Source organism: Schistocerca americana, chromosome 8 (assembly GCF_021461395.2).
Source record: "Schistocerca americana isolate TAMUIC-IGC-003095 chromosome 8, iqSchAmer2.1, whole genome shotgun sequence".
Lineage (NCBI taxonomy): Eukaryota > Metazoa > Arthropoda > Insecta > Orthoptera > Acrididae > Schistocerca > Schistocerca americana.
Window position 1 is genome coordinate 467,199,974 of NC_060126.1, and position 21,124 is coordinate 467,221,097.

Sequence of the window (21,124 nt, forward strand, 5' to 3'; positions counted from 1 at the left end):
TGTTGGTATTCGATGTGTACGCAGGCCATATAGTACCTGCAGTAAAATGACAATTAGAGGAAAACAAAACGGACTTGGGAGTAATTCCAGGTGGGATGACATCAATTCTGCAACCACTTGATGCATGTACACAGACTGGCTTTCAAAAAGCAACAAACAACTGACACCAACAGCATGTGTAAAACACGCAAGTTTGTCGCAAGTGTGCCAATGGATTTATGATGCTTGGAAGTGTGTTCTGAATCAGACTGTGCAACAAGAATTTAAAAAATGTTCAATATCCAATGCACTAGATGGTATGGAGGACAATGCTCTGTATGAAGAAATGAGCAACAAAGAAAAGAGTGACAGTGATTCAGAATTATGGCTGATATTTTGAACATTTCGTATAAGATGTATTCGAAATCTAATAAAATTTTGTTTTAAATTTCAGCATTTAATTTCTAAGTTATTTTAATTCCTGTTTTATAAGTGTTGCTGCTCTGCATTGCACAGGATAGAAAAATGTGGAGAGCTGCAATCAAATCAGTCTATGGACTGAAGACAACTACAACATACTCTGCATTTGAAGTCATCACTAAAAATCTACCACGAAAATCCAGCTGGCAAGACTGTTTGGGACGTATGTCAATATGACCAACTCTGCGTTCTAACAGTGGGAATGTAAGAATACGAGAGAAGGAAAGTTGCTACTCGCCATATAGCAGAGATGCTGAGCTCCGAAAGGCACAATAAAAAGATTCACACAATTATAGCTTTCGGCCATTAAGGCCTTTGTCAGAAGCAGACACACATACACACACGCACACACACTCACGCAAGCGCAACTAGCACACTTATCTGCAGTCTCAGAGAGCTGAAACTACACTGTGAGCAGCAGCCCCAGTGCATGATGGGAGTGGCGACTGGGTGGGGGTAAGGAGGAGGCGGGGGTGGGGACGGGGAGGGATAGTATGGTGGGAGTGGCGGACAGTGAAGTGTTGCAGTTTAGACGGAGGGTAGGAGAGAAGGTGCGGAGGGGGCAGGGGGTAAGTAGCGGAAAGGAGAGAAATAAAAATAAAAATAAAAATAAAAGAAATTAAAAGACTGCATGTGGCAGTGAAATGATGGCTGTGTAGTGCTGGAATGGGAACAAGGAGGAGGCTGGATGGGTGAGGACAGTAACTAACAAAGGTTGAGGCCAGGAGGGTTACGGGGAACATAGGAGGTATTGCAGGGAAAGTTCCCACCTGCGCAATACAGAAAAGCTGGTGTTGGTGGGAAGGATCCATATGGGACAGGCTGTGAAGCAGTCATTGAGGTGAGGGGTATCATGTTTGGCAGCGTGTTCGGTAACAGGGTGGTCCACTTGTTTTTTGGCCACAGTTTGTCGGTAGCCACTCATGTGGACTGACAGCTTGTTGGTTGTCATGCCTACATAGAATGCAGCACAGTGGTTGCAGCTTAGCGTGTAGACCACATGATTGGTTTCACAGGTAGCCCTGCCTTTGATGTGACAGGTAATGTTAGTGACCGGACTGGAGTAGGTGGTGGTAGGAGGATGTATGGGACAGGTCTTGCATCTAGGTCTATTACTGGGGTCTAAGCCATGAGGTAAGAGATTGGGAGCAGGGGTTGTGTAAGTATGGATGAGTATATTGTGTAGGTTCGGTGGACGGCGGAATACCATGGTAGGAGGGTTGGGAGGGATAGCGGATATGACATTTTTCGTTTCAGGACATGACGAGAAGTAATGGAAACCCTGGCGGAGAATGTAATTCAGTTGCTCCAGTCTACATCTACATCTACATATATACTCCACTAGCCACCAAGCGGTGTGTGGCGGAGGGCACAATTTGGGCCAAAGTCATATTTACCCCCCTCTGTTCCACTCGCAGATCGCACGAGGGAAAAACGACTTTCTGAACGCCTCAGTACGAGCTCTTATTTCCCTTATCTTAGAATGATGATCATTACGTGATTTGAAAGTTGGTGGTAATAATATATGCTCTACATCCTCAGTGAAGACTGGATTTCGGAATTTAGTGAGCAACCCCTTCTGTTTAGCGTGTCGTCTATCTGCAGGTGTGTCCCACTTCAAACTTTCTATGAAATTTGTAACACTCTCGCGATGGCTAAATGTACCAGTCATGAATCTTGCTGCTCTTGTTTGGACCTTCTCAATTTCTTGAATCAGACCCAACTGGTAAGGGTCCCATACAGACGAACAAAACTCGTAAGACTGGGCGAACTAATGTATTGTAAGATATTTTCGTTGTTGAAGCACTGCATCGCTTCAGGATTCTACCAATAAACCACAATCCAGGGTCCGCCTTACCCGTTACTTGTGTAATCTGATCATTCCATTTGAGATCATTTCGAATAGTCACACCCAGATACTTGACTGATGTTACCACTTCCAAAGACCGATCATTTATTTTGTACTCATACATTAATGGGGATTTTCGCCTTGTTATACATAGTAGGCTACACTTACTAATATTAAGAGATAACTGCCTGTCATTATACCATGCATTTATTTTCTGCAAGTCCTCATTGATTTGTTCACAACTTTCGTGTGATACTACTTTCCTGTAGACTACAGCATCATCGGCAAACAGTCTAAGGCCGCTGTCAATACCATCAACCAGATCGTTTATGTAAATCGTAAAAATCAGAGGACCTATTACCCTGCCCTGGAGCACACCTGAAATTACTCTTGTTTCTTTTGAAGTTACCCCGTTCAGGACGACATACTGCTCCCTGTCTGTTAGAAAACTTTCAATCCAACCGGATATGTCACTGGATAGGCCGTAAGTGCGCACTTTTTGTAGCAAGTGACAGTGTGTAACTGAGTCGAACGCCTTTCAAAAGTCAAGAAATATGGCATCAACCTGGGAGCCGGTATCTAGAGCCTGTTGTATATCATGCACAAAGAGTGCCAGCTGTGTCTCACATGACCGCCGTTTCCTAAAACCGTGCTGATTTCTGCAGATGAGCTTCTCAGAGTCTAGAAAGGTCATTATGTCTGAACACAAAATATGTTCCATGATTCTACAACAAATCGTTGTCAGTGAAATTGGCCAGATAATACTGAGTTACGAGGGGAATGCTCCTCTGTGGCCAGACTGTGGAACTTTGGGAGGCAGTGGGAGACTGGAAAGATAAGGCACGGGAGATTTCTTTTTGTACAAGGATGGGAGGATAACTATGGTCAGTGAAGGCTTCAGTGAGACCCTCGTTATATTTAGAGAGGGACTGCTCGTCACTGCAGATGTGACGACCATGGGTGGCTAGGCTGTACATAACGGACTTCTTGGTATGAAACAGGTGGCAGCTGTCAAAGTGGAGATATTGCTGGTGTTAGTAGGTTTGATATGGATGGAGGTACTAATGTAGCCATCTCTGAGGCAGAGGTCATCTGGGAAGGTAGCATGTTGGTTTGAGTAGGACCAGGTGAAGCAAATGGGGGAGAAGTTGTTAAGGTACTGGAGGAATGTGAATAAGGTGTCCTCACCTTCAATCCAGATAGCGAAGATCAGTGAATCTGAACCAGGTGAGGGGTTTAGGATTCTGGGTTTTTAGGAAGGATTCCTCTAGATGGTCCATGAATAGGTTAGCATAGGATGGTGCCATGCAGGTGCCCATACCCGTACTGCAGATTTGTTTGTAGGTAATGTGTTCAAAGGAGAAGTAATTGTGGGTGAGGATATAGTTGGTCATGGAGACCAGGAAGGAGGTTGTTGGTTTGGAATCCATAGGGCATCTGGAAAGGTAGTGTTTGATAGCAGTAAGGCCATGGGCATTAGGAATGTTAGTGTACAGGGAGGTGGCATCAATAGTGACGAGCAAGGCACTGTGTAGTAAAGAGAGGAACTGTGGAGAATCGGTAGAGGAAATGGTTGGTATCTTTTATATAGGAGGGTAGGTTCCGAGTAATAGGTTGAAGGTGTTGGTCTATGAGAGCAGAGATTCTCTCAGTGGGGGCACAGTAACCGGCCACAATGGGGCGTCCTGGGTGGTTGGGTTTATGGACTTTAGGAAACATGTAGAAGGTGGGAGTGCAGGGATTGGTAGGGGTAAGTAGAGAGATGGACTCTGGGGAGAGGTTCTGGGATGGGCCTAAGAATTTGAGTAGTGACTGGAGATCCTGCTGGATTGCTGGAACGGGATCATTGTGGCATGGTTTGTAGGTGGAAGTATCTGACAGCTGACGGAGTCCTTCTGCCACGTAATCCTTGCGGTTCAAAACTACAGTGGCGGAGCCTTTGTCTGCAGGTAGGATTATAAGATCGGGATCAGTTTTTAGATGGTGGACTGCAGTTCTTTCTGCATATGTAATGTTAGTATGCATGTTTGGGGAATGATGGTGAGGCAAGGTTCGAGGATAAGAAATTCTGGAAAGTTAACAGGGGGTGGTTTGGAGGCAGTGGGGATGGATCACGGTTGGATGGAGGAGTGAACTGAGTTAGTTGCGCTTGTGCAAGTGTGTGTGTGTGTGTGTGTGTGTGTGTGTGTGTGTGTGTGTGTGTGTGTGTGTGTGTGTGTGTGAATGTGTGTCTACTGCTGACAAAGGCCTTAATGGCCGAAAGCTATGATTGTGTGAATCTTTTTATTGTGCCTATTGTGGCTCTGCATCTCTGCTATATGGTGAGTAACAACTTTCCTTCTCTCGTATTGTTACAACTCTACGTTCTCAATTTTTTCCTACCTGTGACAAGAGATGGTTGCTAATACATCTATATCTACATCTACATCCATACTCCGCAAGCCACCTGACGGTACGTGGCGGAGGGTACTTTTAGCACCTCTATCGGTTCTCCCTTCTATTCCAGTCTTGTATTGTTCGTGGAAAGAAAGATAGTCGCGTGCCTCCATGTGGGCTCTAATCTCTCTGATTTTATCCTCATGGTCTCTTTGCGAGATATGTGTCGGAGGGAGCAACATACTGCTTGACTCCTTGGTGAGGGTATGTTCTCGAAACTTCAACAAAAGCCTCTATCGAGCTACTGAGCATCTCTCCTGCAGAGTCTTCCTCTGGAGTTTATCTATCATCTCCGTAACGCTTTCGCAATTAGTAAATGATCCTGTAATGAAGTGCGCTGCTCTCTGTTGCATCTTCTCTATCTCTTCTCTCAACCCTATCTGGTACGGATCCCACACTGGTGAGCAGTATTCAAGCAATGGGTGCACAAGTGTAGTGTAACCTACTTCCTTTGTTTTCGGATTGCATTTCCTTAGGATTCTTCCAATGAATCTCAGTCTGGCATCTGCTTTACCGACGATCAACTTTATGTGATAATTCCATTTTAAATCACTCCTAATGCCTACTCTGAGATAATTTATGGAATTAACTGCTTCCAGTTGGTGACCTGCTATATTGTAGCTAAATAATAAAGGATCTTTCTTTCTATGTATTCGCAGCACATTACACTTGTCTACATTGACATTCAATTGCCATTCCCTGCACCATGCGTCAATTCGTTGCAGATCCTCCTGCATTTCAGTACAATTTTCCATTGTTACAACCTCTTGATATACTACAGCATCATCCACAAAAAGCCTCAGTGAACTTCCAATGTTATCCACGAGGTCATTTATGTATATTATGAATAGGAACGGTCCTATGACACTCCCCTGCAGCACACCTGAAATCACACTTACTTTGGAAGACTTCTCTCCATTGAGAATGACATGCTGCATTTTGCTATCTAGGAACTCTTCAATCCAATCAAACAATTGGTCTGATAGTCCATATGCTCTTACTTTGTTCATTAAACGACTGTGAGGAACTGTATCGAATGCCTTGCGGAAGTCAAGAAACACGGCATCTACCTGAGAACCCGTGTCTATGGTCTTCTGAGTCTCGTGAACAAATAACACGAGCTGGGCTTCACACAATCATCTTTTTCGAAACCCATGCTGATTCCTACAGAGTAGATTTCTAGTCTCCAGGAAAGTCATTATACTCAAACATAATACGTGTTCCAAAATTCTACAACTGATTGACGTTAGAGATATAGGTCTATAGTTCTGCACATCTGTTCGATGTCCCTTCTTGAAAACGGGGATGACCTGTGCCCTTTTCCAATCCTTTGGAATGCTACGCTCTTCTAGAGACCTACGGTACACTGCTGCAAGAAGGGGGGCAAGTTTCTTCACGTACTCAGTGTAAAATCGAACTGGTATCCCATTAGGTCCAGCTGCCTTTCCTCTTTTGAACTATATTAATTGTTTTTCCATCCCTCTGTCATCTATTTTGATATCTACCATTTTGTCATCTGTGCTACAATCTAGAGAAGGAACTACAGTGCAGTCTTCCTCTGTGAAACAGCTTTGGAAGAAGACATTTAGTATTTCAGCCTGTAGTCTGTCATCCTCTGTTTCAGTACCATTTTGGTCACAGAGTGTCTGGACATTTTGTTTTGATCCAACTACTGCTTTGACATAAGACCAAAATTTCTTAGGATTTCCTGCCAAGTCAGTACATATAACTTTACTTTCAAATTCATTGAACGCCTCTCGCATAGCCCTCCTTACACTACATTTCGCTTCACGTAATTTTTGTTTGTCTGCAAGGCTTTGGCTACATTGATGTTTGCTGTGAATTTCCCTTTGCTTCCATAGCAGTTTTCTAACTCGGTTGTTGAACCACGGTGGCTTTTTTCCATCTCTTACGATCTTGCTGGACACATACTCATCTAATACATATTGTACGATGGTTTTGAACTTTGCCCACAGACCCTCAACATTATCTGTACATGAGACAAAAGTTTTGTGTTGAGCCGCCAAGTACTCTGAAATCCGCTTTTTGTCACGTTTGCTAAACAGAAAAATCTTCCTGCCTTTTTTAATATTCCTATTTACGGCTGAAACCATCGATGCAGTAACTGCTTTATGAATGCTGATTCCCTGTTCTGCGTTAACTGTTTCAAATAGTTCGGGTCTGTTTGTCACCAGAAGGTCTAATATGTTATCGCCAAGAGTTGGTTCTCTGTTTAACTGCTCAAGGTAGTTTTCAGATAATCCACTTACGAAAATTTCACTGGATTTTTTGTCCCTGCCACCTGTCGTAAATATTTGAGTCTCCCAGTCTATATCCGGCAAATTAAAATCTCCACCCAGAACTATAACATGGTCGGGAAATCTACTCGAAATATTTTCCAAATTTCCCTTCAGGTGCTCTGCCACAACAGCTGCTGAGCCATGGGGCCTATAGAGACATCCAATTACCTTGTTTGAGCCTGCTTTAACCGTGGCCTTCGCCCAAATTTTTTCACATTTCAGACCTCCATCAATTTCCTTCGATACTATTGCACTTTTTATCGCTATAAACACGCCTCCCCCTTCACTGTCCAGCCTGTCTCTGCAATATACAATCCAGTCTGAGTTTAGAATTTCATTACTGTTTACATCTGGTTTCAGCCAACTTTCTGTCCCTAGTACTATGTGGGCATTGTGACCATTTATTAATGAGAGCAGTTCTGGGACCTTTCTATAGACGCTCCTGCAGTTTACTATTAGCACATCAATATTGTTATTCCCTGTTGCATTTTGCCTACTCCTACCTTGCCGCGTCTCAGGAGGCGTCTTGTCGGGCCTAGGGAGGGAATTCTCTAATCTAAAAAACCCGCATGTGCACTCCACACGTACTCCGCAACCCTTGTAGCCGCTTCCTGCGTGTAGTGCACGCCTGACCTATTCAGGGGGACCCTACATTTCTCCACCCAATAGCGGAGGTAAAGAAATTTGCATCCCAGATCTCCGCAGAATCGTCTGAGCCTCTGGTTTAAGCCTTCTACTCGGCTCCAAACCAGAGGACTGTGATCGGTTCTGGGAACGATACTACAAATAGTTAGCTCAGATTCCACCCCGCGAGTGAGGGTGAATCGCATGCAGCATTCTTTTCACCATAAGAATAATACAAATGTAAACATTATGCCATGTATTCTTTCGTGTTTACTGCTCTCTCATTTAAATCCTGTCTGCCTAATAAACTATGAAATTAGAGTGAGGCAATAGCAAACGCGGAAGAATATACATATCATGTCATGTTTATATTCATATTATTCTTATGCTGAATAGTGGTACAGTCAGAAATGAAGCATGGCAACTGACTAGATTTTTAAATCTAAGATGACAAATTTCTGTGCAGAATGTAATGTACTAAAGAAGTCTCTGCAAAGATTTTCGAATGGAGAAACATTTTCACTAAACTCTCATTCAGAACATCTTCAATCATACGCAGTCAATCATTTGGTCCTTTTTGATCATTATCAAAGAAAGCAGCAGTGTAAGTAGCAACAAATAGCAGTCTCTTGCCATTGTTTCACTAATGAGACAATTTTTTTTTATTGTAAGCGGTGGTAGCGCACACAAAAGCAAGCCATGCCGTGAGTGGGGACAGGTCATAAGCACTCATCAGAATGAGACAAACTATGCATGACACAGTACAATAATGCATTTTCAGCTAACAGTGACGTAAACACCTATAACAAATAGAATGGCAGTTATCAGATCAAAGCAAAATGAGCAATCGATTCAAACCAGATGAAGCACGTGAAAAAGGAAGTGTACCCATATAAATAGAGACGGAGCACCTGACGCATAGCAATGGCTACCTGGTAAAGCTTAACTGCTAAGTTTACGACACAAATCAAACTACTGTTGCTGTATCTTCATCCATTTGATTTAAATTGTGTCTCATGTTACAATGGACCAACCTTGTTTCGATTTGGAGGTGCGGTCTAAAACTTTTCTCTCCCCTTGAATTTCGAGTCTCAAATTTCAGGTGTGGCTTAGATTCAGGAAATTTTTTTTTACTTGATTTCAAGTCTTATTTTTCAGGTGCAGCTTAGATTCAAGTGCAGCTTAGATTCGAGTAAATACGGTAGTTATTCCATACAACTTGTCACTTGAGTTACATTTTTTTCCCTGTTTGTACCAACATAACAAAAACAAAATTTCATTGACTTCATTAACATATTTCTAAACAATAATATTCTTGGCGTAATTTGAGGTGCCGTGTCATGGATTGTGCGGCCCCTCCCGCCGAAGGTTTGATTCCTTCCTCAGGCATGTGTGTGTTTGTTGTTCTTAGCATAAGTTAGATTAAGTAGTGTGTAAGTCTAGGGACCAATGACCTCAGTAGTTTGGTCCCTTAGGAATTCACACATTCACACACATTTGAACATTTAATATCCTTGGATAGTATAATATGTAAATAAAAGGAAAGAGAAACACATAACAAAAACCGCATTCACACTAGCTTCCAAGCTCTTGCTCTTTTTCTAGTAAATGTACTCACACACAGATACCCAGACACCTACCCACCCTCTCTCTCTCTCTCTCTCTCTCTCTCTCTCTCTCTCTCTTTCTCTGTCTCTGTCTCCACAGTAAGACTTAGCCATGGGAGAGTGGGTGTCTGTGCAGTTACGTGTATGTGAATGTGTGTACATATTTATGAACTCCACACATCAGTCCATTATAGGTGAGTGGTTGCCTTTCCCTTATTGTACATATAATAGGATATTTCTGCTTGACAAGAATGTTTCACCTTGCCTCCATATTTGTCACGAACAGTAACATCTTTATAACAGTTCAGTAGGTGCACCTGATGCCACTTTTGCACCTGACAGTTTCTCCCCTTTAAGAATAATGTAATGAGTTCCTCTTATAGACTATTCTTCATTTATGTGATGTTTATTATTCCACTGGTGTTAACTGTAATTCTATTGTAGTGAACAGTGGGCGAAGCACCTTTCAGCGTCGCTCTGATGCATCATCAGTAACAATACCATTTGAACGGACATTTCGCAACCTTACCGGAATTGGATCATCACAGCAACAGGCACCATACACCTACTGTGGATGTGGGTGGCCACAGCATATGCTGATACCCAAGGGCCAACCTGAAGGCTTCCCTGCGGAATATTTTGTTATGGTGTCTGATGGTAGTCAAGACAGGGTAAGTCCAATTTTATAACCAGCTTCCAACATATTCAAAAAATTCATTTTAAATTCAGAACACACTAAAAATGATTTGAAAAGTGATAGAAGTAGTTGCACAACAATAATGTATCTTGCATTTGGTTCCTTTTCTGTTCTGCCCACTGGGGACAGACAAGGTAAATAATTATGTTTTAGATGGGGTTGGAACATACAAGCAAAGAAACTTAGTGATCAAATCAGTAATGAGTTATCACTGAGAAACAGAATCAAAACATAAATGAGAAATCTAATGTCTCCAAGGAAGGTCTCATTTAAATATGGAATTAGGCTGAAGGTAGACAAGCCACAAAAGAAAAGAAATGACTATTACAGAATAAAATATTACCCACATTTTAATATAACAATAGAAATTGGCAGAGAAGACAGACTAGAAATGAGAAAGACAAATATGGAAAGAATGTGGGCAGAGGCAAGCTTCATACTGGCCACACCACATGAAACAGCTAAGATATGAAGTCAAGGAAAGAATGGAATGATAAACATTTTAAGGGACCACAAAGCAGACAGAAAAATGCAAATGCTGTGGAATGCAAGTGATAATCAAAAAGAGATGGCAGGAGATTTTATTGTTCAGAAAATATTACATGCTCTAAACAGAGTATGAATCAATAGCAGATGTTACTAGCCAAGAATTTCTTGTTTTCTTTCACTCAGCAATTTAAGTACTATACACCTATTGTATCTTTTACTTGGTTGCTTTGAATAATTTAGCTGATTTTTGTATTAAAATAATTAACTATCCTCATTTTGGCTTCATCCAACATAGTGTATCTGCCACGCAAGTTACCACTGTGGAAAAACACTGTACTTCAACCTCAAAGGACTGCAGTTCAAATTCTGATCTGAGATTTAGGTTTGAGTGTGGCATCAGTCACGGTGGACGCCATCCACACCACATACAGGTATCTGGAGTATGCATTCATAATGAGTAACCACACAGATCCCAAGAATGGGCCCACAAATTTGAGATGGATGCGGTTGTGTGTCAGGGACCAAATGATCACAGCGGGCTGGTCGGTGATGCGCAGACACTGTGCACCCATGGACCAAGCATTTGATGCCAGAACAATACACTTGCTGGCGAACCATCTTCTTCATACAGAACACCCCTCAGTTCCGTGATGTAGCAAGCATAGGACGCAGTGATGCAAATCGGATGGAATGATCACCCGATGGGTGTCAGGCTCCGTGGGCATCAGAAGGACACCCACCACAACCAAGTGCCTGTGGGAGGGTGACACCAGGGGCTGAATTAATTTTTCAACTAGTGAGTCAGACAGGTGGGCCAACCATGGGTCACATAGTGGAGAACCTGCCACACAATGGGGTCCCGGAGTATGGCAGAGGTGAAGTATGCAGCAGTGATGGAAAATCCATCCAGTGTATCTTGGTTAGCCGTATTAATGTGAAAGCAGAGGGCTTCCTGCTGGTTGAACTCAGGATCAGGGCCTGAGGGGAAATGTGACAAACCATCGGCATTGGAGTGTTGAGAGATGGGCTTATATCGGATAATGTAAGTGTAATTGCATAAGAACAGTGCCCAGCACTGGAGACGCTGAGCAGTTCAATTGGGGAGGTGTGTGTGTGGGCAGAAGAGGGTGACCAAAGGCTTGTGATCAGTGAGGAGAGTGAACTTCATCCTGAACAGGTAGATGTGAAAATTTTGAATGCATATACAATCGCCAGAGCCTCTTTCTCAATTTGAGAATAGTTCATCTGTGCTGGAGGTAGCAACTTGAACACATATGCAATGGGCTGTTCTGAGCCATCTGCATTTCTGTGAGCCAGGATTGCTCCAATACCATAGGCAGAAGCATTGGCCATGACAACCAAGGGGCAGTCCGGAGAGAAGGGTGTTGGCAAGGGGCAGACTTGGGCATAGTTTTCAAGCAGAGAAAAGCTTGATCACCGGCAGGAGTCAGTTGCATGGCACCCCTTTGTGATGCTGGCGAGTGAGGAGTTGTGCAACCTCAGCAGCCTGTGGTAAGAACTTCAAGTAGTAGTTAACCTTGCCCAAAAAACCTGGAGGCCAGATAAATCCTTGGGGCTGGGAAGGACATTGATGGCCGCAAAATTGCAATCCGATGGATGAATGCCCTCTTTGCTGAGCCAGTGCCCCAGATATTCAACTCCAGTTGAAAGAAACTACACTTTTCTAGCCAACAGTGTAAGCCTGTGGCCTCCAGAGCATCAAATAAGGTACCAAGGTTTTGCAAATGTTTGTGGTTGTACAGCTGGTGACCAAGATGTCATCAAGATAATTGACACAAGCCGGGATGGACTATGTGAGCTGCTCCAGGTGCCTCTGGAAAATGGCCAGCACTGAGGAAATACCAAATGGAAGGCACTTGTATTTATATAATCCGAAAGGTTTGTTGATGGCCACAATGTTCTGGGATTCCTGATCTAAGGGTAATTCGTGGTAACCTTCCACCAGGTTGATCTTAGAGAAGCACTTGCCATGTGCAAGTTTGGCGAGGAGATCTTCCTGCCTGGGAATCGGGTAAGTTTCAACCAGGGACTGTGTATTGATTGTAACTCTGAAATACCCACATAGATGGAGGGAGCCATTGGGTTTCCTGATCGCCATCAATGGGGTCACCCAAGCACTCGCCTTCATGGGCACGATGATGCCAGCAGCCTGCAGTCAACTGAACTCTTGCTTGACTGCTGGATGTAAGGCCACAGGAATGGGTTGAGCCCGAAGAACTGCGGCTGAGCCTGCCGGAGAGCAATGTGCGCCTGGAAGTCTGAAGCACACCCTAAGTCAGACTGAAACAGAGAGGCATAGGCCAAACACAGATCATCAAGGTCTGGAAATGGAAGGCAGTGGAAATGACCTTAACTTCATCAGAAATTAAAAAGCCAAACAGTGTGAAAGTATCAAGTCCAAAAATGTTTGAAGCCATGGGGTGATCAATGACCAATAGGATCAGGAGCTCGGGAATATGTTTATAAGTGGCCAGGACCACAAACTGCCCACGGAGGGGAATAGAACTGTCACTGCACGCAACCAATCGCCGAGAGGTGGGAGCTTTTCCCATTCCTTGTGAAAATAGTTCAGGAAATTCTTTAAGTAAGCTATCTACACTGTCTTGTGGTACCAATGTAGAGACCAATGGTACATTGTTGTGGATGCTAAGGCCAAACCAGTCAAAGACATCTAAACCAAAAATGTTCTCACTGTCTTTTAACTTCAGCACAGTAAAATTCACTGTCCTAGTGTGAGATTTGTAAGTGGAAGGCAAACTACGCTGTCCAAGCACTGGAATTTCCTGTCCACTGTAAGCTGTGAGGTGCTTGCTAGATTTAGAAAGGCGTGGTGACCCTAACTGTCCATGCATGGCACGATTTAGCAAAGTTACTGAGGCACCTGTGTCTTAACTGAAAGTTCACACAATGCTCAGCAATTCATAATGTGACAAATAGTTTATTAGAATGTTGTTGCACAGCACTAGGGTTAGTAGGATGCACAACCTTAATCTTATTTTTGCCAAACCTGTTGTAGATTTGGAAAACACAATGTTCACTGCATGTGCACAAGCCTATTTTTTTCTGGGAGCAGGTAAAATTGCTGTATTTGTGCTGTTGCAAACAAATTACTTGGACATAGCCTTTTTCTCCAGACGTGTAAAAGGTTGCATTACGTGATGGGCAATCTTGTCTCTTATGGCAAGCAAAACATCTAGGGCAAGACTTCACTAAGTTCACCAGTTTGTTTACATGTTTACTTGGCTGTCTGCATGGCTGTGTATCCACTCACTGTTGTGGCTGCTTGGGGCAGTTATGAGCAAGGGGCGACTCGACCCGACAAATTGGGGCTTGGTGAAATTTATCAACCGCTATGGCACCTGAATCATATTCTTCTAAGATTTGCAACACATGAGGAAGTGAAGGATCAGAGTACTTTAGGATCTGTTCTTGTATGCTACTATTGGGATGCTGAATGTTATAGCATCCCTCATCATTAAGTCACTGTAAAAGTTGCCACAACTACACTTAAATTTATACTTCTGAGTAATGCTTGTTTGTTCTTATACCACTGACGGAATGTCTGTTCTGGCTTTTTCTGCAAACAAAAAAAAACTGATATCTGGTTGCAGCTACTTGAACTTGCTGATCATAGTAGTGAGTTAATGCAGGGATTACTTCATCATAACAGAGTTCATCGGGAGATGCAGTTGGGAATAGTTTTTCTATTAACCTGAACACTGGGGACCCTGCATAGGGAGAAAATATTGTAGCTTCACAGTACCTTGAATGTGATGAACTGCACAATGAGCTTGGAACTTTGTTGGGTATTCATGCCATTCCTCTTCTGTGTCATGAAATTGCTGGAATAGTGGTATGCTGGTTCGCGGCACTTGTTGGGTGTGTCAGTCAGTGGGCTTCTGTTATTGTGCCCCCGACACTGCTTGTGCAGCCAGATGTTGTTGTACCGTCATCAGCAAGGCAGCAATTTGTTGGTTCTGAAACTGAAAAGCTTGTGTTAGATCCATCACACTGGCCATCTGGCACTGAGGCATGGGGGTGGGAGGTGGAGGGGGTGGGTTAGCCATGGTTTACGAAAATATGCTATAGCAAAAAAAAGGCAAGCAAAGCCAATAAAAAGAGAAAGTTGATTAGTTCTGTGGATCCCCTCCTGGAATACATGCAAGAACACAAGAAAACTTTAGCAAACACTTGAATACGATCCCCCATGCAATCTGAAACACATTAGAAGCAAGCAATTCTTCGTCACTAAAGGATTCTTGTTGCCATCTTTTATGTCCTCTCACCTCTGTAGAGCTGTACTGTGGGAAGCAAGGAGAGGATGTTGTTTGGTAACCAGTATCCTCTTTCTGTAACACAAACTGCATGCATAGATTAACTGGGTTCTTTATTCATAAGAATAGAAAGTTACTTATCTCAAGATTGTCATTGTGGTACAAGCTCTCTGTAATAGTCCATATTAACCTCACTGCTGGTGAAGTACAAAGTCCGCTTTGTTCACTATTAGGGTTGTTATGTGCTGTCTGTCTCTGAGTTAGCGGCGGAGCTAACTGACACTGTGATTCCCACTGGGCTGCATCTGATGGCACTGGAACTTACTCATGTGGCAGACTTGCCGTCCGGTCTGCGGCAACAATCCTAAATACTGGCAGCCAAGAGGGGGTTGGCGGTGCGTTTCCTGTGAGTCTGTTGTAGGCCTCTATCTATCGTCTTGCAACCTCTTTGCCAAATGGTGTCCTGGCACCAGCTTACGCCAGCACAGTTCCGACCATGATCCCAACTTGATCCATCACCACTATCTCAAAATCATCCCTTACAAGCCTTCCAAGATTTCCTCACACCCAGCATTGCCTCACAAGCTACAACATGACCCTAACCTGTCCTTTGCAGAACTCCGGGCTCTATGTTTCCTAAAAGCTGATGACTCCAGCATTATCCTCCCAGCAGACAAAGTATCTACTACTGTGGTACTTGACTGAAAGGAGCATGTTAGGGAATGTCTACGCCATCTGTCTGGTATCTATACATACAGTGTCTGTCATCAACATCGCATTCCTGTAATTCAAACTGGCCTGCAGTTCATCCTAAAAACCTCAAGCCTCTAATAAGGACTTACACCTCAATCCATAGAACTAATTACGCCACCAAAACAACACCCCCCCCCCCCCCCCCCACCTTTTACTTTAATCCTAAAATCCACAAACCCAATCATCCTGGCCATCCTGTAGTTGGTGGCTTCAAAGCATCCACTGAACTTATATCTACCTTCATTGATCAACACCTGCAACCCATAGTACAAACACTTCTCTCCTATATTAATGATACCAATCATTTCCTATATCATCTGAAATCCATGCCCATTCCACTCCCACTTTCACTTGACGTCAGTCTATACCAACATCTCCCATGTACATGGTCTGTCTGCTGCTGAACATTTCCTCAGTCAACATCCACCTGATTCCAAGTCTATGACATCCTCCTTGCTCACCATAATCAACTTTATACTTACCAACAATTACTTCACCTTTGATGGGCAGACTTAGAAACAGATCAGGGGTGCGACCATGGGACCCAAGGTGGCTCCTTCCTGTGCCAACCTTTTCATAGGTCACTTGGAGGGGGCTTTTGTGGGATCCGTAAGCCTTCATTACTTGGTTTGGTTTAGATACATTGGTAACATCTTTGCCATATAGACTCATGGTGAAGCTGACCTGGAATCTCTAAATACCTTCTCCCAATTAAATCTGACATGGCCCTATTCTGAACCCCACGTCAGTTTCCTTGATGTTGATGTCATCCTCACCAAAGGCCAGGTACACACTTCTGTCCACATCAAACCTACTGCAAGCAGCAGTACTTACATTTCAACAGTTGCCATCCTTTCCTAAACATTCCCCCCTATACAGCCTTGGCATTTGAGGCAAACTTATTTGTTCAGACACAGACTCTTGACAGTAATACACTACCACTGTCACTTCAGCCTTCACTGGATGTAATTATCCCAATAGCCTATTTCTAAAGCAGATTTTCTGTGCCATTTCATCCAATCCTGGTATTGCTGATCCATCCAAAAAACAATTTCAGAGCACATCACTTGTCACCCAGTAGTATACTGGTCTTGAATGTATTAATAAACTATTTCAACAAGGCCATGACTTCCTACAATCATGCCCTCCTTCACTCCATTTTAGTTTTCTACAACTTTCATTTTTTGACTTGTCTCTTTTTCGCTGTCCCACATCTGTTACATACACTCAGCTTTTCACTCATATCAACTTGTGATAATGTAATTGCTGTTTTGCACATTAGCCTGTCTTCCACCTTTAAGCTCTCAGGTTTTCAAATCTCGTCCGCTGCAGTCCTCAACAGTCAGTCTTTCCTTCTCATCCCGTCCAGTAAGTCTGCCCTGACCTGGGGTTCCGGGTGACTTTTCTCAACTGTACCCCTTTCCCAAAAGCTCTTTAGACCTTTCCCTTCACCCCTCTTCCTCCCCCTTCAACAGTTCTGCCAGAAGAAGGCACCATCGGCTCTGAGAGCTTATAAAAGTTAAATCCTTTTGTGTGTGTGTTCCCCTGCTACCACTTGGTGAGTAGATTTTGTATCTGTCCGTTTACATTATTTTTTAGCATGTGTGGTATTTCGCCATACTGGTGCTGCATATTCTGCTGCAGAGAAGCACAATGCAAGGGCAGATGTACAGAGCACATTTGACTGTGAGCCCCAGCTTGTGCTAGTAAGTTTACAGATGACATTGTTGCAGGCAGACACTTTTTGCTTTGTTTCTTGGCAATGGCCTTTGAATGAGAGACCAACATCCAACTTTACTACCAGCTATTTTGGAGTATCATAGTGGGATTGTTGCTGCCCTTTCCAGATAATATTTAACTTTCTCCTGGCTTCATGGTTTCTCAGATGAAAGCCACAGACCTGCATCTTTCTGGGATTTGGCTTTAGGTGGTTATCATCATAGTACTTGCCAAAATCTTCAAGGACTACTGTTATCTTCATCTCTGTTTCCTCAAAAGTTTTGGCTTGAGCTGCAGTTGCTGTGTTGTCTGCATAAATAAATGTTCTTCTTCCACGATTTATTGGTTGGTCATGAGTATAGATGTTGTATAGTGGGAATGCCAGTACATTACCACGAGGAAGACCATTCTTCAAGGTCCTATACCAGCTCTTCTTAATATGCAGAGTGACAAAAAGAACATCCCACACTCTGAATAAATTGTAGTAACAGTAGTCTTTTTTTAATATACCTTTATAATCATATTTTAGTGGTTGATGGTGTCGTACACTACTGACACTTCAATGAATATCACTCCTGTAACTTGTCCTCTTTCATATCCATCTTCTATGTACAGAATCACATTAAGATCCACAGCATGACTTACCTGGGTGTAAACCTAACTGCTCACTTATTAAGTTTTTGTCAACATGTGAGATGCAGTTAAGGATCACCCTTCCGAAGACAAAGATTGAATATAAATAATTTAATGAGTAAAAAGAACAACTCACTCAATATTTGAGACACTGAATCTTCAATAAGCTTTCAAATGAATTCTTCTTCAGAGACAAAGAGTACCCATACACATACACATACAGGCATCTGAACACATGAAGCTGATTGGCTACATAGTGCCTGCTGAATACATTGTTCTGACACTGAAGTACAGTTTGGAGCGAGTAGCTGTGTAGGGTGGAGTAAGGTGGGGCTATTACAATTGTTCTTATACCACTCCCCATGACAGTATTACTTTTCCTCTTCTTTGACCTCAGTTTTGTTACTAACACATAACAATAGTTACATGAAATAACCAGTTTCTTATTTAAGCAAGATTGCATTAAAATTTGACAGTAAAGACAGTCAAGCATGTTAGCTTACAGCCAAAAAGACCTGAATTAGACAACATAGTCTCTCTCTCTCTCTCTCTCTCTCTCTCTCTCTCTCTTACACACACACACACACACACACACACACACACACACACAAACATAAATACAAACCACATATGCAGACCACTGTCTCTGGCCCCTGAGGCCTTGGCAGCCAGAACAGTGATCATGTGTGTGTGTGTGTGTGTGTGTGTGTGTGTGTGTGTGTGTGTGTGTGTGTGTTGTCTAATTCAAAATATTATCTTTTTGGCCAAATGCTAACTTGATTACCATCTTTTCATTGTGCCTATCTGTGACTCACCATCTCAGCTATGTGGTGAGTTCCATTATACCGTTATTTTATCACTATTCCTTCCTGGATTTTCCATTGTTACATTGAAATTTGTTGTTCACATGATCATTTTTAAATTACTGGTGTTAAGGGTACATTTGGTTCTTATGTACATTTTCTTTAAAGAAATATTAGTGATATACTACATATTGCAAACCAAGTGCACAAAAGTTATCAGTGTTGCAAAACATTGCTTCTAGATTGTTAGGGCTCATTTAGAAGCTGCCATTCTCCTCTTTTTAACAAACATTTTACTTTTTTCAAAAACTTTGTCTTTCAAAAGCTATTTGTATTAAAACATTTTGTGTTCTGGAATGTTTCAATCTTAAAATCTATTTATTTTCATAATTCAGTACCATAGTTTGTACCTCTGATTTTTCTGTCTCATAAAAATAATTTTGTTTGTATGTTAATTATTCCAATTAGAAAATTTCACTTTCTCAAAAATTTTCATTGTAGTTTGGGAAATCCCTTTCACTTTAAACTGTATTCCCATAAAACAGTGTTGATAACTTTGCCATTGTCTAAGTATACAGCTACTAGTTAAACATACTCACTTAAATGCCTGTTGTATCTCTGTCTCTTTTTAATTTTCCTGTTTGTTGTGTTAATATCAAGCAAGTAATAAGCATACATTTTACCATTTTATAATTTTCTATAATTCATGCATCTGTGAATAGGAATCACACAGATTTATACATCCTGACCACTGGACAGTTAAAATATTCAATTATTGTGTGTGAGTCAGTTAGTGCCCAGTTGTCAGGATGTATAAAACTATGTGAGTCAGTGAGCACTGAACTATTCAAATGTAAAGATACTAAGTCAGTCATTGCCTGGGAGTGAAACTATAAGCATCACGCAGTTTTCAGAAAGTCAGAAGCCAGTATTCCCTGCCCAATCATGTTACCACATTAGCTGTGCTACCATTTAAAGAACTGTATAAAGCCACTCAGGTTTTGTGAAGTGCTGACCTTTGATGTTGTAACTGTTAAGAGTGCTCAGTACAACTTTGTCACCATAGTTTTAAAGCAATAAATGCAGTGACTGAAAGAAGTGAACTTGACTGTTATGATATTAAGTCATTATGTACTATGAGTGGGCCTGTTGACTGCCTAAAGAAGGTTTTTGGAGGTGAACATCAACACGAGTCAGAAGGCAATGTACAAGTTCAGAAACTTTAGAAGATAAGGGAGGAAAAGAGGCAAGGAACACAGCGGAGGATTCAGAAAGGGTGGCTGGCAGCTGGGAGAGAGAGGCAGCAGATTCACTGGATAGAAGGGTGGCACTAGTGAGCTCACTCTGGCTGCAAACTGGGGCAGTTTTGCACATCCCACAGTCTTAAGGGGTGTATTTTGAGTGGCAAATAGAACAGAGGAGAGGGAAACTGTGGGTATGGGGAAGAGCATGTGAGTGCAAGATTAGTGGAGGTTAAAGTCATAGTGCAGTTATGGAGGTGGGTTTGAGGTAAGAGGGTGAGACCAGAAGGATTACAGAATCTAAGGACATGTTGCAAGAACAATTTATATCCTCATTATTCAGTGAAAGTGGTGTTTGGGGGGGGGGGGGGGGGGGGGGGTGCAGTGTGCTCCTGCCTCTGATAGGTAGGTTAAATCTGTAATGGGTCTATGTTTGGTGCTTAGTCACTAACTTAGCTTATATTAAGACTGCATTTCCATCACTTCCTACAGAGTGGAGCAGAGTCTTGGTAAGGCATTGGGCTCACATTCAGAAGGATGACTAAAAATTCTTCTTCTTGGCATCCAGATTTAGATTTCTCTTGCTTTCCCTAGTCTGCTTACTGTAATGCTCGGGCGATCCCCATGAAGAGGACAAGACTGGTTGCCATCTCCAGCTTTTCTCAGTCCAAGCTTGTGCTCCATCTGTAATGAACTTATTGTCAGAGGGATTTATGTATTTATTTGTCACCAGTCTTCTCACTGGTTTGATGCAGCCCACAACAAATTCCTCTTCTGTGCCAACCTCATCATCTCAGAGTAGCACTTGCAACCTGTGTCCTCATTTATTTGCTGGATGTATTCCAGTCTCTGTCTTCCTCTACAGTTCTGCCCTCATTAGTTCCCTCTAGTACTATGGAAGTCATTTCCTCATGTCTTAACAGACGTCCCATCATCATGTCCTTTCTCTTTATCAGTGTTTTTCCATATATTCCTTTCCTCTCCGATTCTGTGCAGAACCTCCCCATTCCTTATCTTATCAGTCCACCTAATTTTCAACATTCATCTGTATCACCACATCTCAAGTGCTTCAATTCTCTTTTGTTCCTGTTTTCCCATAGTCCATGTTTCATTACCATACAATGCTGTACTCCAGATGCGCATTCTCAGAAATTTCTTCCTCAATTTAAGGCCTATGTTTGATGCTAGTAGACTTCTCTTGGCCAGGAATGCCCTTTTT

General features: G+C 42.5%; 1 protein-coding gene across 1 annotated transcript in view; it reads left to right on the forward strand.

Moving 5' to 3' along the window:
* Positions 1-21,124, forward strand: part of LOC124545236 (phenoloxidase 2-like) — a 261,009-nt gene that overhangs the window by 214,227 nt on the left and 25,658 nt on the right. Inside the window, exon 12 of the mRNA XM_047124106.1 lies at positions 9,720-9,946. Within this exon, the coding sequence (XP_046980062.1) occupies positions 9,720-9,946 (227 nt within the window). The remainder of the gene's footprint in view (positions 1-9,719; positions 9,947-21,124) is intronic.